The sequence below is a fragment of the Calonectris borealis genome, chromosome 1 (genome assembly GCF_964195595.1).
Source record: "Calonectris borealis chromosome 1, bCalBor7.hap1.2, whole genome shotgun sequence".
NCBI classification, from domain to species: Eukaryota; Metazoa; Chordata; class Aves; order Procellariiformes; family Procellariidae; genus Calonectris; species Calonectris borealis.
The window spans coordinates 83,545,610-83,559,824 of record NC_134312.1 but is presented as its reverse complement, the minus strand read 5'-3'; the positions used below and the strand labels follow the sequence as shown (position 1 = coordinate 83,559,824).

The following is a 14,215-nucleotide window of genomic DNA, read 5'->3' as shown; positions in this document are numbered from 1 at the left end:
CTGCACCCCGTCTTCCTTTCCCCTCTGCAAACACACAGGCAGAACGGTTCCTATCACAAAGGACTAGGTATCTCGAACTGTAGTGAATTCAAACATTGAGCCATATACTGCTTGACAATAACCCTGGAAAACACTGCATGCTCTTTATCTGTTCGAGGTCTAGCTTCTAAGAAGTGGCCTAACTGTTAATCATTTGGATGAAAATTACGAGTACATTTATTTTCTAAAAGTTACTGGGGGGGGGGAAACCAAACAAAAACCAGTGTTTTGCAGGCAGGTATAAATTAAAAGCCTCTCTTCCACAGAAGCCATTCTTGTCATCTGAATCTTCAGAAACTGTATTCAGCCAAATATACGACAAAAAGGGAATGTAATGGTTCCCTATGAAACAAACAAGTTTCACTGCTTTCTTGGAGTGAAGTTAGAGAAAGAATCCAAATGTTTAAAAACAAAGTCACTACTTTTTAAATTGTCATTCCCTATGCTTCAGTAATGTGGTAGTATCACATACATGTTAAAATACAATTTTTACCTTTTATTTGGACAGCGTCAAGTTAATGAAAAATTTATGAATATGTTTATTTAGTGCATTAGCCCAATGCATTCTGGGCTAACGTGCCGTAACAGCTTCTACTATTTTGGCTGTCCCACATCTGTCCCTACAAACGATCTCTGGCCCTTCAAAAAAGTTAGTGAACGGGCAAAGTAGAAAACCGCATGGACTAATCCAGTCTTACTGACTCCGCTGCAAAAGCACCGCACGCGTTAGTAGGAGCAGGACTGCAACGGCACTACAGCTCCCGATTGCAAGAATTCTCTTTATCCGCAGTTTCGGGGCCTGATTCACGATGCCCTTTGCCAACAGCCCCACCGGCTTCAGCCGCTCTTCCCACATCACATAAGGATGGAGGGGATGAAAAGCCTTTGTAACACCAGTGACTAATCTGCCCTTTCAACCACAGGGCAAGCAGCAGGTGCACCCAGAGCACCTTGGCCTACCTGTGGCACAAAGGGCAATGAACGTTTGTGCATGCTTCCGGATCAAAAGCAACTTGTCTTTAGGTAGAGGCAGCTTCCTTAGGATGTGTTCAATGAAATCGTGCGGGGTGACGGCTGCGAGGTTCCACTTCAACTTCCCCAGCACCACCAGCTCCCATTCCTGCAGGAGGGGACAGGGAGGGGAGAAGAGAAGAAAAGCCATAAGCAAGCCTCAAAAAAACCCAACTTCGCTTATTTCTCCGATTGTAATTATATCACTGCTAAATTGGTTTTGCTCAAACATTTTTTTCCGTATGCCCCTACTGCTTTGAAGTTGTTGACTTTATTCTTTTTCTTCTTTTTTTTTTTTTTAAACACTGGAAATGTCAAGCTCTACTGAAAATAATGAGACCTGGCAGCTCCTGCCAAGATTTTACTTTTTTTGTATCCAGTGCTGAATGCCCACCCAGAAAGTTTAGCCTGCAATTAGATATTGCCAAGGTCACTGTGGTCCTTTCCTAGTAACTTCTTTTAAATGGCTATAGTCCTTACTTTATAGCCATTTAAAGGCCTAGGAATAACCATGCACAAAAATAACCTAGATATACATTATTTTTTTCAAAACTGGGGAAGTTAGCTTGATGGCACTCCCTCCCAACACCATATTCAAAAGCTCCTGCAGATAAATCTGATGGTGCTTAAACTACTCCAAGACAGGCTTTGCAGAAAGGAAATGCACGTAACACAGCCAAGAAGTAGCCTGTGTAAATTATCTGCCAATAAATCATGTAGGATCTATTCCCACATTCTTTGCACGTCCAAAACTCCCAGTGAAATCAAAGGAAAGCTTGGGCGCGTATGCAACTACTGGCCATTCCCTGCAACGTGATTACATGTAGAAATGGTACCTAATCAACAGATCCAGCCATGGGGCTCAAGCAGGGCTAGACCTGCATGCTTCAACATTTGAAGTTTCAAACACCTTACAGTGCCCCGCAGAGTGAACAAAGCTCATGCCTTGGACTCGTTTCTGTCTCATGCGTCAACTATTAGCCATTAACTAAATTCCATGCACTGATTCTTGAGTCCTGATGATGCGTGAGCCTGATGGAGCCCAGCGTGGCGGAGAGCCCCAGCTAAGCTTGTAGAGTTGGCAAGTCGAAAAAAACCGTCCTTTAATTTTGCAGCCGAGGAGACGTCAACCAGCGTTGCTGAGAAACCATAAACATGGACCCCACAATGCCATTTCTGCAGTCGTTTCTCTGAATAGATGCCCGCTTTAACAGCAAGTTACTTTCCTACAGACATTCCTACTGGATTATGACAGAGCCCTCCATAGCTTGAAAAATCTCATGTTCACGTATGTAACTCGCCCCAGAAACTAGATGGTTTTTTTTTCTTTCTGAAGAAAACCTGTAAAATGTTTGAACATAATGGCAATTATGTCAAGCAAGGACTGATCTTCCCAACATTACTAACGTGACAGATTTGGCTATAGAAGAGCACTTAATCTAGAGGAGTGAGTACAGGGAAGCACTTAAAACACATGCTTAAATCCACGTGGCACAAAAAGGTAGGCACGTTGTTCCACGTCTTCGCGCGCGGGGGCCACGGCACTTCCCCTAACAGCCTGGTACCACCGGCGGGACACCTCATGTCTGTGACAGCCATGGCAGGGTTTGCAGCGCAAAGCTCTTTACTCTGCAGAAGCGCGAGCTCCCAACCCCTCCCCGGGGGGAATTCCCACTGCCTTCGCCCAGTGATTCATAGGAGAAATTCTCCTGGGATTCGGCTGGCTACGCACATTCACCAGGATCTGCAAGAACAAAGCTATCCAGCTGAATATACATCTCACTGCGAGGCTTATATAGTTGTCCAGCGCTCTATACCACGAAGCGCTTTGCAGATCTTAACTATTCCATTAAAAAATTTTGATTCTTTTTGTTCCTCCTTTCACTGTGTCTGAATTGAACTCTCCCAAGAGAAGTACTAGCCACGGCCTGTTACTCACGGGCTTGTTCAACCGAGCTGAATTTTCATCTCGCCACCTGCCTCGCCGATAACCTACGGGGAACCACGCTGGCAAACGCCGCAGGAACAAGCTTCCCAAATTATAAACCCAGCCATTTCCCCGCTGGCACCTCCGCCCTCCTCGACGCCACCCGACAGCGCAAGTCCCCCCACCCCGGGCTTCAGCGAAGAGGGGAACCCACCCCGTCCTGCGACACCGCCGAGCACCGGCAGCAGCTCAAGCGGCGGGAGGCCGCTCGCCCTTCCGCGGGGCGCTGCGCAGCCGGCAGCCCCCCGCGGCGGCTCCCCCCGCCCCTGCCCCGCCGCCGCCGGGGGCGCGGGGCCGCCTGGCAGCCGTTCAAGGGGTGAAGTCACGCCCGGCGCCGCGTGTCTGCCGCCAGGTGGCGCCGCCGCGCCGCGCCGCCCGCCCCGCGCACGTGCGCCCGGCACCTCCCTCCCGGCGAGGTCCCCTGCGGGGACACCCGCACCCACGGGGTGGACACGCGGCGTGGGGTTGGGGGGGAGCGGGGAACGCTCCCCGCGGCAACCCCAGCCCCAGCTATGCCCGTCAAGGAGGCGGGGAGCGGATCTGAACGCCGCACGGCGGGTGGCTTCGGAAGAGCCAGAACCGAGAGGGAGATCCCCCGTGTCCCCCCTGCGCCGGCCCGGTGCGCCAGCAGTTTCAGGTCGACCCCTCTCCGAGTCTTTCACGCAATTTTGACAACTCACAGAGTGCGTAAAAACCCGTGAAAAGCATGGTTTTTAAAAGGCTGGGGGGCGAAAGTGAGGGCTTGCCGTGCAAGCGAGGGAGAGGGGAGGAGAAGGCGGCCAGCGCAAGAGCTGATGGGGAGGAGGTGGAAGGGGGGGGCTGCTTACCAGCAGCTCTTGGGGTTTGATGGAATTGTCCGTATATATGCACAGCTTCTCGGCTGTGAGGGGGATTGTCTCTTTCAGCTTGGAGGCCAGGAACATGCACACTGCCCCCAGCAGTTGCAGATGGCACTTTCGAGTGGGCACCACAGCTAAGAATCTGTCCAAGTAATTCATGGCCAGAGGGAAAACTTCTTCTTCGCACTTCTGCTCTTCACAGACCTGCAAGCCAGGAGGGTGGGGAGGGGAAGATGGGGCGGCAGGGTTGAGGGGGGGAAGGAAGAGAGAAAGAGACAAGAAAGAAAAAATAAATAAATGGGGTGATCCCACGAAATAGACCACTGCCTCCCTGCTATGGCTCCTGCTATTTTTGTTTCCCGGGGAGCTAAATTTTGGGGGAGGGGGAGATCTCTGGAGAGGCTGGGAAGGCTGTCAATCGGCTTTCACATTCCTTTAGTTCATTCAGTAAGAAATGAATTCAAGACACTGTGTGGGAGAGCCGAAAAGCCCCATCCAGCAGCAAGCGAGCAGCCTCCGACTTTTTTTTTTTTTTTTGCGACCCAATTTTTTCCCTTTTTTTTTTTATTTCGTCATATTTTCAAAAAATCGATAAAAATATCAAAACTTCCCCGGGGGTCCCGGTTTTGGTGCCGGTGGCATCCCGGGACGGTCCCCTATCGTTTCCGACAATTGCAAAAATTCCCCCGGGGGGTGTCCCCCAGCCCTGCGCCCCCGATCCGGCGTGGGGGGGGAAGGACGGGAGACACAGCGAGGGCGAGGTGGGGTGGGGAGAGCCTGAGCAGCCCGGATCCTTTTAGCAGGAGCGAGCGAAAAAATTATTTCAAAAATTTACCAAAAATCGGAGTCGGGGAGAAAAAGCACAAGTCGCACATGAAAACCAAGCGGGGAGTCTGGTCTTTCCAACCCAGGGGGTTTGGTCCGGGAAAAGTCCCCCCCAAAGGAGATCCGAAGGGGCAAATGATGGGTGGTGGGGCCAGGGCAAGGCAGGCGAATCTGCGGGGATCCGGGCCCGCTGCCGCCCCGCCTGAAGTATTGGGGCGAAGGGGGGGTTCGCCGCCCGCTCGGGCTTCCCGACAGCCCCCCGCCAGGCCCGGGGGACCGGGGCGCAGTGGCGGGGTACATTTCCGAGCACCTTCTTGGAAAGGAGGGGGGAAGACGGGCTCGGCGCCTCCGAGCAGGGTTGCATGCAACGCAACATGGCGAAAAAAGGCACGTCCTCACCGCTGCATACGTGGGCATGAAATCCTCGCTGGGCAAAACGCGGGGGCCACCGGGCACCCCCCCGTCCCTCGCCCTGCCCCGGGCGCAGCTTCTTTTCCCAGAAAACCCTCAATCTCAAGCGCTCCCGGCCGCCCGCCGCCGGAGGCGGCTTTTCTTTGCTTTTTAATTGCAAATGACTTTACCAACTCCCCCCCATCCCCCCCCCGCTTCCTCCCCTCCTGCACCCCACTTTGCGGCAGCCCCCCGGCAGGGGCGATTTCCACCGCGGGCTGTCGATGCCCCCCGCGCCCCTTCCCCCACCGCACCGCACCGGGTGAGCTCAGGAGGGGAAGGAGAAGGGGGGTGGGGGGGAACAAGAAGAAACCCCAGCGCGACCAGAGGGGCGAGAGGCTGCAGGGCGAGAGGCGACGAGGCGCGGCGGGGGTGCTGCCCGCGGCGGGGAGCCCGCAGCCGACCGCCCTGCCTCCCCCCTCCCCGGCCGGCACCGCTCCGAGGGGCCGGGGGAAGGCGCCGGGATACAAACCTCCAGCATCCAAGTGGCCACCATCCTCCTCATGAAGGGCTGGATGTCCTTCTGGACGCACTTGAAGTAGGAGCATTGGGGCAGATACCTCTCCTCTATGGTTAGTAAATTGTGCAAAACGCGGTCATCGTAGAGCAAGTTTGGGTCAGGCAGAGCTCTCCTCATGGGATCCACCTCGCAGCACAGCAGCTCCATGTTTCCAAAGAGATCTCCCTCTTTCTCTGATGGAAAAGTTTTTTTTTTTTGGAGGGGGGAAAAGGGGTGGGGAAAGGAGAGGGGTAAAGGAGGAGGGGTAGGTGGGTGGGAGGAAGACGGCAGGGCTTTCCAGCTCGCTCCTGCCTGCCTCCCTTGAAACTCGTCTCTCCCTCTCTCTTGATTTCTAGCCTAAAGTTGAAGCAAAGTGACGCAACTCGCCAGGGCAGGCAGTTCTCTCTCTCTTGTTATTATGGAGAACAGCAGCTGGTCAGACGTAACATCAAACGCTTTTTTTTTTTTTCCTCTCTATAAGCTAACAAGGAACCAGGAGGCCCTCGTATAGGGACACACACAAATGACAGCTTCTCTTTTTCTTCTTTCCAGCGACCAAATGAAATCCGCTCCACACTTTCCTTCTGGGGGACCCCGCCTGTATCTATTCCCCCCCCTTTTCTTATTGCAAGAAATTAAGGGTACCCACCGAGACGATGGGGGCGAAGCATGAAATGTCTTGGCTCGGCGGGGTGCCAAATCCACGTCCCGTCCCCCTCCTCAAGCCCTTGACCCACTCCCCCCTCCGGTACCCCCTTAATCTGCAGCCGGGAGGGGGGACACAGAGCTCCCTGCTAACTGCAGCCTAAAAGCAAACCCGAAAAAGACCCCAAAGCTCCTTGAGGGGTGGGGGTTCGGCGGCGTTTTCGGGGTGAAATCTAACAATAATCACCACGCTACTTCCTCCGGCACACATACGCGCTTCTAGCAGGCGAACCGTTTTAGCACTGCACGGCCACACTGATACAACTTTCTAGGAAACGCGGGGGGGGGGGGGGGGGGGAGGGAGGAGGGAGAGAGGTTGGCGGGGGGGGGGGGGGAGAGGAGTTATGTCCCGCACCGGGTGACTTCCACCCTCCTCGCACTTCGCCGGCGTCGCAGTCGCTCCCCGCCTGCAAAATGTGTCAACTTCGCGAAGTCTCTGCCGCTGCCTGCTACGGTAGAGGAGAGGCTCCCGAGGGGGAAGGAGCTGCCCGGGGCCGGCCGGGGATGAGCTACCCGGGCGGGCGCGGAGCGGCGGCCCCGGGGGCCTGCGAGGAGCACGCTCCCCGCCGCGGCCGTCCTCCCCCCCGGGCGCCACGGAGGTGGGCTTGGCGGGGAAGCGCCGGGGAGGAGGGGAGGGGGGGAGAAGAAATACCGCCTTAAAAGCGTGAGTGGGGAGTTTGGGGCGCCGCTTCCCCTCCCTCCATTTGCATAGCCAATAGCTCTGGGGCTCTCGCCGCTGCGCGCTGATTGTTACCGGGCAGATTATATTTTAAGGACGCATGCTGCCCCGCATCGAAAGCAGCCCGGGAGGGAAGGGGGCGAGGCGGAGCCCCTTCACCTGACCGCACCGTCGGTCCCGGGAGCCGCACGGGTTCTGCTGGCATCGGGGAAGGCGAGCGACCGGCCGTTGTTGCCCGCGAGTGGGCAAACGCGCCCCCTCCCACGCCAGCCCTCGCCCCTCTGCATCAAAACGGATGGGAGGGATGGGACCGGCTTTGCCGTGGGTTGCATCTCTTCGGAGTACAGCGGCAAGGGCTCCCTTGCAAAAACCGGCTGGGACGGCCCCGCACCTAACGCGCCCGTCGGAGCAAATGGCTACTTCCCCACCGAAAAGCCAGCAGGACTCCTTCCCCCCCGTCCCCCGGTAACGCGGAGCCGGGCCGGGCAGCCGAGCCCTACACGCTCTGCTAGCAGCATTTCCCCGTAAAGTCAGTTCCTCGTCCAGTCCCATCCCGTCCCCCAAGCGAGCAGCTCCCGGCCGCAGCCGAAACGAAGTCGCGGCGGCGGCGGCGCCGTCCGGGCGCTGCCGGGCACCGTGTGTGGCCCCTCGCCCCCCCACCCCCACCCTCGAGGCGGGAGCTTACCGGGGACGAGCCCGCTGTAGGGGAATTGGGCAGAGCTTTGCCCGGCAATGCTCGCGTTTTAGGAGGGCGAAGGAAGAGAGCGAGGAAGGGGCACCCCCCGCCGTACGTCGAGGGCGGCGAGCGGGGACCCGCTGCGGCGCGGCGTGCTCCGCAATGAAAGGCTCTTTAACTTCCACCATTCATTTCCCCTTCCTGGCTACTCCTGTGAACAGGGAGCGTGTTGTGTCAGCGCACGTTTTCCTTCTCCAAACTTAAATTCATAAGCGCTCCCGTCTGGCTTTGTAGCCCGACAATACAGCGATTGTGATTTATGTGGGTTTCGGGGGGGAGGACAACGGGTGTCCTAATTGTCCGGCACCGACTTTCCGAAGTGGGGTGATGTCTGGGGCACGGCGCGGCTGCCGGCGGCGGGGAGCCGCGGGGAGCGGGGGAGGGATGCGGGGGCCCCCCGCGCCCCGCGATGGGGCGGCCGCCGGGGGAGCAGCCAAGAGCCCCGCGGGCGGGCCGCTGCCTTCCCGCCACCTTGCTGCGGGGGGGGTCCCGTTAGGGGGAAAAAAAAAACCACTAAATCAATAAATGGAAGCATGCCAGTTCTGCACGCGAAGGTGCCGTTGATCTGCAGCGACGTCGTGAAAAAAAAAAAAACACCAAACACCACACACTTTTCCCTGGTACGACGGCTTTTCTATACGCGGTACCCGTTTCCAACGGGGAAACGCCGGCCCTCTGAAACGCGGCCAGCGGGCAGGCAGCCGGGCGGCCGTCGGGGGCCCCGCGGCCGCGGAAGCCAGCGTGCCCGAGCTGCCCTTCGCCTTGTCCCCGTGCCCACGGGCGCTGCCGCATGTGTTTAGAGGCAGCAGATGTTTTAACAGCCTCCGTGTAGAGATTACCGAGTGCCATATGTTAAATACCACCCTCCCTCCGGGAAAAAAAAAAAAAAAGGAGAGAAAAAAAGAAAAAAATAAATACATTTCGCACTCGCTCCCCTTCTTTTGATGAGCTGCTTCGCTCGTTTAAAAGCATAAATGATTAAATCAAACACCGCGGGTATATGTTTTTTCCCCCGGCGGCTCCGGGCGCGGCGGTGGGCGCAGTCCCGGGTGGGCGCTCCTGCGGAGCAGCGCTGCGCCCTGCGCGGAGCCGCCGCCGCCGCTGCGGAGGAACCGCGCTCCAGGGGCAGCCGCGCCGCCTTCCCCCCCGTAGCCCGGCGGGAGGGAGCTGTCCCGCTCCCGGCACCATCGCAGCCGGCGGGGGGCCAATACGGCGGTCACCATCTCTGCTTTGGGACCCCCTCTTCTTCTGGTCATCAAGTGTGGTGTCACGGCTCCTCGTCATTAATCCCACACGCAGGTATCACGATATCGGTAATATGCGATGATATTTTATTAGTGTCAGTCCGAGAGCGCTGCAAAACGCGGTGACTCTTGTTTTTTTTTTAAAAATAGATCCTTAATTCGTCATCGCTCCTATTTATTTCATTTCTTTTCTTTGCAAATCCCAGAGAACCATCCTGAAGATGCTTCAGGGGACAGTATGGGATCAAGCTTTGCATCCGAACCGCAGACCAATAGACATGTTGTGTGTGCGCCCGGCGGCCGCAGGTTTTTTGTTTGTTTAAATGAAATAAGTATTCCCTTGCAGTGCTTGAAACCTGAAGGCTGGAGTGTGAAACATGAGAATCTGAAAGTGAAACCGACTGGGAGCCAAAAAAGAAACAGATGAACGTGTTTCCACTGTCCAAGCTGAGGAAAGCCCCAAAAGCAAACAAACACCACGAATAACAAAATGTGCAATAGATTTGAAATAAATTATTCCAGCTTCAGTCACTCGAAGCATTCTATCTATCTTGGTGGTTTCTTTTTTTTTTTTTTTAATATCTGATTTTTAGCTGTTCAAAGGTAAATTCCATAATTCCATGCCATGCATTCAACAGGAACAATGTGATAAAAATTATCTTTTCTTTCCTCTCGTTTCTGATTAAAGACTGGAAAAGGATTTGGATACCACAGGAACTGCTACGCATTGCCCATGTATTTTCAGGGAGTTATTTTTAATTGTACAGGCAATTTTCGACTCTAAATACCTGTATAGTGGCAGCTTTATCATTAACAGCCACCTTAAACAACATAATTACTGAGCAGGTGAAACATATCCTGTGATAAAAGTATACTTGCCTTTAGAGGGTGATTTTTTGCAGGCACAACAATTACAGCGTTAACTAATGAATTCTGTGTGATTGCTTAACATATTTTTAATTATTTCCTCCCTTCTGTTTTATGCAAAGTTTCTTCTTTATCCTTTCTTGTTCCTTAGCTTAAACTTCTTCAGAGCAGTAATTAGAAACTCCGTTTGTGCCATGCCCAGCGCAAGGAGTGCACAACTCCACTCATAGATCTCTTTATTAAGCGAGACGGGAAGGGACTCAAGAAAGAGCTACAAGAATGATCATGTACCTGGGACTCATGTTCTAGGCTGGAATACTTCGTAAATTCATCACAGTTAGCCCAAAGACACTCCCAGGTTTGACATGAACAGAAGCTAGAGAAATCTAGAGAAATTCAGAGAGATTTAGGATGGTAGAAGTGGTAGTGGTACATTTAGGCTAACAACGAAGTGAACTTTTCAATTGCAAGTTTAATTAATCCCTTGATATTTCATTTAGGGCTGTGTCTTTAAGGTTAGGTGGGGTGAAAGCCTGAAAAGTATATTCTATCACAAGTCGCAGCCGCAGAGTTGAAGGAGGAGTTACTGTGTGGGGTTCTGTGACCGGTGTTACACCAAAAAAAATCAGACACATAATCCCCATGATGCGTTCTGGCCTTAAAATTATTGGATCTGTGAATCTATATAGAACCTATAACCTGTGGTAACACAGATGCATGTAGAATTCGGTTGAGATCTTGCAGGTTTTCCCGCAGCAAAGGAGTTGAAACTCATGAGAAATATGTGCTGGAGCTGAAAGTCTAGGATTGGGATTTTTCTCGCTGTACGGGAGACAGGGAAATTTTTGTGTGGCTTAACTCTCCTGATGCCACAGCCTTATCTTGCAGGGGTGCCACGTACTTTGCAGCGAGTGCTGCCGACTCGATCCTCTCCTTGGTGAGCTGGGTGATAAGGCTGCTGTTCGTTTACAGGGAGCAGGAACACATAACAGGTGCCTCCCACACGCCAGGAAGTCAATTGAGAGGGAGAGCTCTTGACATTTTTTTCAGGATCGGGCCCCTGGTATGCAGAACTGCACATAAACACTGTCATTCTTTTTTTGCTAAGCAGTGTGGGGAAAAAAAGTTGGCTTTTGGAGCAGATATTCGAAAGAGCAAGAACAATTCTGACAAATTACAGGTATGAACCATTGATATCTCTTTCATCATTAATAGTACGATAGGATCTGAAGGTGACAATCCTTTTTTTTCTCTCTGCTTATGAATCCCCTTGCTTTTCTGCTTAAAATTGACTTTGCTGTTAACCTCTTGCATTCCCCTGTGTGATTTCCCTGCTCTCCAGGATGTTTGTATCAGTCCTTAGTTCAAAGATGGCTTCGACATTAAATGTGCAATCTTTTTTCTTTCCAGACTGTTAGGGGAGATTAATAAAAGACTCTTTGTCCCCAAATCTTCACCTGATCTCCAATTTTTGAAGCATCTTGCTGTTACACACCTTCCTTCAAAAGTAACGTTCTGACTTTTTTCTGTGGTCTCTCAGTCTTGATCCAATACATGTCGTTTTGCTCTTACCAAAACAAATGTGGAGCTTCAATTCCATTTTATTTTCTTTCTGTCTACATCGAGGCAAAGTTTTTATATTTAATATACGTGTGTAGCACGCCCAGGTCTATACAAACAGGGAAGGGGAGAAGAAGACCTTCAGAGCAAATTGCTCCTTTTATAGGGAGTTGGGAAGGGATACTGCATGCCTTGGTTGTCTTAACATTGCTGTGAGCTGCTAAATAATCAAAATATTTATTCCCAGAAGCAGCTGTATTTTAAAGGCAAGTGTAATGATTCTGTTAATCTGCAGTAAGAGAATTATCCTGACACAGGTTCCCACACTGAATAGTTTACTGAAACATACGAGGCATATATTGTCTGGCAAATAGCGAGATATTTTATATGGAGCTACATCAGTATGAGATTTTGTTTTGGAAGCCATGTGAATGACTGTGTTAAGTGGCAACTTGTTACGGGAAAGTTGGACTTCTCATTTTGTGCAGATGTACAGAGCACATCCGAGTTCTGGAAATAGGTGGATTTTTAAAGGGAAGAAAAGCTAGGTTTCCCCTCAGCACTTGGCTTGTTTCCTTTGTAAAAGCATCAAAAACTATCCATAAAGAAATATTAGTTTCACAAGTATTCTGGCTTAAATAACCATTGATACAGTATTTTGGATGTCCCCTTTGCATTCTAGGGACTAGGAAATACTCTCTAAATCTGTTGACTTTGGTCTTCTTAACGTGGTGAAACAAACAAATGGAATGAAGAAAGTTTAATTGCCTGACAAGCATACAAGCACATAAAAAACAAAACAAGAGTAAACCAAAGGAAAACAGTCTAAATAAATGCCCTCTACTGAAGTAAACAATTTTACTTGTTGATTTCCTCTTCCAAAACTGCTGAATTAAAAGCTATTCCTATGGATAAATAGTTCAGATATTTTACTACTCTGCTCTGTATCAATTACATCCACACCTGGGAAAATTAATTACTTTAAGAATATTAATAGCCTAAAATATTACATTGCATAGGATATTAATTACCACCTGAATGCAGTGCTATCGCTGCTTTTTTCTCTCCTTCTCTTTTGGGAATGCAGTATTTTATTCTTGTAATGGAGTCTCAGCACCGGTGTGCTACAAATGAAGAAGTACGCATTTTGAAGTCAGTCATGAAAGCACTTCAAAAGTCTGTGCCCCTTTTCGCAGTGGCAATTACAGCCAGAGTCTTCAGTCGCTTGCCAGGTGCCACATGGTTTTCTTGAGAAGTAAGAAACTGTGGGTAGTGTGAAACCCCTCTCACTCATGAGCTCCTTCGCATCCCTTGCTACCCCAAGTCCTCATGCTCAGCACTGCTGCCCTTGTTGAGGCTTTGCTGGGCATTTGCGTGAGTAGCAGGGAACAAAGACCTCAGGGACTGGCCCTCTGCCTTTGCACAATGAGGTGGCAAACGTCTGTGTTTCAAGCTCTAGCCCCAGCTATTTCAGACCTAAGCTCCCCAGTGCTTTCCTGCAGGTAGTTCTTGGCTGACTGGGGTGTCTTGCTAGGCATGGTGAAAGTCGTGTCTGCGTTGTCTCAGTTACATCGAAAGTCTAAAGAGGTTTCTGTTTGGTCTGGGCAAAACTCCTGATGTGGGTAAGAAGGTCTCGCTTGGGCAGGGTCCAAGACAGGAAGGCAGCTGAAATGATAGCTGCCCTCCTGTTGAAGGGGAAAGAAATTCTCACAGGTCTCTGCGCAATCCATTGCTGCTGCCCCTGGAGAGCTCCCAAAGCTCCTCCATCACCCCACAGGGGCAAAACACTTTGGCAGCAGCTGGGCAATGGTGAGCGATTTCTCAAGGGCCACCTCTTCCCAGGGCTATCAGAAGAAATGTCCTTCTCTCCTTTCTGCAGCTCTGCTACCTCGTTTCCACAGCATTTTGTTTTGCTCTCGACTGGGAAACTCTTTTGCTTGATTGCTGTTTTCCCTGATTCTGAAGCTGGTGTTCACAGGCATACACAACTTCCTATGCATGACTTGATGCTCCCTAAAGAGTGGTGCTGCCCTTCAGCTGTGTTGCTGGACATAAATATACACAAGTCTGAGAGAAACATTGCTCATAGAAGGAGTTAGGTTGGAAGTCATCTTAGTCCAATTCACCGCTCACAGCAGGGCCACCTTGCAAACTAGATTGGATTGCTCAGGGCCTTGTCCAGCCAAAATGTCCAAGGATGGAGATCCCACTGCCTCTCTGGGTAATCTGTCTCAGTGCTGCACCACTCTCAGGGAAGAAGAACCTTTCCCTTGGGCCTCGTCAGAGTTTGCCTGGCTGCAGCGTTTGTCCATCACCTTGAAGTTTTGCGAGTATTTGAAAACCAGCAAGAAGCAGTGATAGGTGCTTGCTGTCCATTGACATAACTCCATGTATGTAGCTGAGAATGTAGTGTGCAGGATCTGTAGATGTGGGTTTTATTGGTAAATGGAACTAAACTGCCTTATTAACTAAGGAAATCACTAGCACATGTTCCACGCTGCTCTCCTTCATTGAAACCTCCAGATATCCTCCGCTCTCTCCTCCCTCAGCTCTGTTCTTGATTGTGAGCTATGCTCTTTCTTCATCCCTGATGTTGCAAATCTGTACCCCCAGCAAAACTCTGTCGTGCCGCTGTCTCATTTCACTGTATGCTGAACTTCTCACCTGGGCTTTCACCTCTTCTTGACATGGCGATAGCTGCTTTGAACAGGGAGTTCCCGGGGCAATGTTGCTAGCTGCTCATCTTCCCTCAGTACTGTCCACTGGCAGAGTCG

At 51.6% G+C, this 14,215-nt stretch overlaps 1 protein-coding gene and 1 long non-coding RNA gene across 3 annotated transcripts in view; one reads left to right on the top strand and one right to left on the bottom strand.

The window, feature by feature from the left end:
* CCND2 (cyclin D2) overlaps window positions 1-6,646 on the bottom strand; it is a 38,049-nt gene extending 31,403 nt beyond the window's left edge. Inside the window, exons 1-4 of one of the 2 annotated variants that reach the window (XM_075162801.1) lie at window positions 6,300-6,646; window positions 5,624-5,844; window positions 3,865-4,080; window positions 1,000-1,159 (exon numbers count right to left, since the gene is read on the bottom strand). In XM_075162801.1, the coding sequence (XP_075018902.1) occupies window positions 1,000-1,159; window positions 3,865-4,080; window positions 5,624-5,844; window positions 6,300-6,321 (619 nt within the window). In that variant the 5' untranslated portion in view covers window positions 6,322-6,646. Of the gene's footprint in view, window positions 1-999; window positions 1,160-3,864; window positions 4,081-5,623 lie in introns of both variants that reach the window. The other variant, XM_075162809.1, reaches the window with a different exon arrangement.
* A 61-nt stretch (window positions 6,647-6,707) lies between these two features.
* On the top strand, window positions 6,708-9,545 carry LOC142088012 (uncharacterized). The gene is made up of 2 exons (XR_012675690.1): window positions 6,708-9,083; window positions 9,221-9,545. It is a non-coding gene; the product is annotated as an uncharacterized LOC142088012 (long non-coding RNA).
* Window positions 9,546-14,215: the final 4,670 nt, after the last annotated feature.